This window comes from Myotis brandtii, unplaced genomic scaffold (assembly GCF_000412655.1).
Source record: "Myotis brandtii unplaced genomic scaffold, ASM41265v1 scaffold687, whole genome shotgun sequence".
In the NCBI taxonomy this organism is placed as follows: domain Eukaryota; kingdom Metazoa; phylum Chordata; class Mammalia; order Chiroptera; family Vespertilionidae; genus Myotis; species Myotis brandtii.
In genome coordinates, this window is record NW_005370687.1 from 1,572,705 (window position 1) to 1,573,462 (window position 758).

General features: G+C 66.0%; 1 protein-coding gene across 3 annotated transcripts in view; it reads right to left on the reverse strand.

Annotated features, from left to right (window-relative positions):
• ANKS1A (ankyrin repeat and sterile alpha motif domain containing 1A) overlaps positions 1 to 758 on the reverse strand; it is a 102,887-nt gene that overhangs the window by 7,041 nt on the left and 95,088 nt on the right. For all 3 annotated transcript variants that reach the window (XM_005881748.2, XM_014529604.1, XM_014529605.1), the window contains one exon: positions 581 to 679. In XM_005881748.2, coding sequence (XP_005881810.1) covers positions 581 to 679 — 99 coding nt within the window. The remainder of the gene's footprint in view (positions 1 to 580; positions 680 to 758) is intronic.

The window sequence follows — 758 nt, forward strand, 5'->3', positions numbered from 1 at the left end:
CCACCCCACTCCCCTGGGCATCTCTAATGTCTGGGTGACTGTGACCAGCTGCCCGCCAGCCCAAGGCTTCTCCAGCAGCGCCCGCTGGCACCTGGCGCTAGAAGCCCCAGAGGGTGCAGAACCTGGCGGATGCAGGGCCCACCAGAGGCCAAAGTCCAAAGAGCAGGCTCCCCGTGTGCGCGTCTGTGTGTGCGCGAGTCTATGTGTGTGTGTGCGTGCCTGTGTGTGCGTGCCTGTGTGTGTGTGGTAGGAGCGACTCCCTCCCGGGATCATGGTGGGAGGGCCACGCTGGGCCTCAACATGGACAGCCTGTCCCAGGGAGTCTCAGAGCTGTTGGCCTACAGGCGCCTCGCTGCCTGGGCATCGTGCTCTGAGCCCCACAGCTGTGGCAGGACCCCGGCGAGACCACAGCGCACGGGCCCTCCGCGGGAGGACACAGAACAAGGGCTGAAGCATAGACGGGACGGTGGGGGTCGGGCAGGAAAGGAGGACGCCGCGCAGGCTGGAGCCCACGGCCCCAGAGACGGACACAGACAGGGACGGACACAGACAGGGACGGACACAGACGGGGACGCAAGACCTTGACTCCAGGACTAACAGACGGCAGCGGCAGGTAAGAAGGACGATGGGTGGTGCAGGTGTGACAGTAACAACAGCGAGTGTCGGGGGGCAGCGGAACCTGGGGTGCAAAGCAAAGCAGACAGACACGGCGATGTTACAGGGCGCTGCGGCCGCGCCGCCTGAGCTGCCGGGCCCTG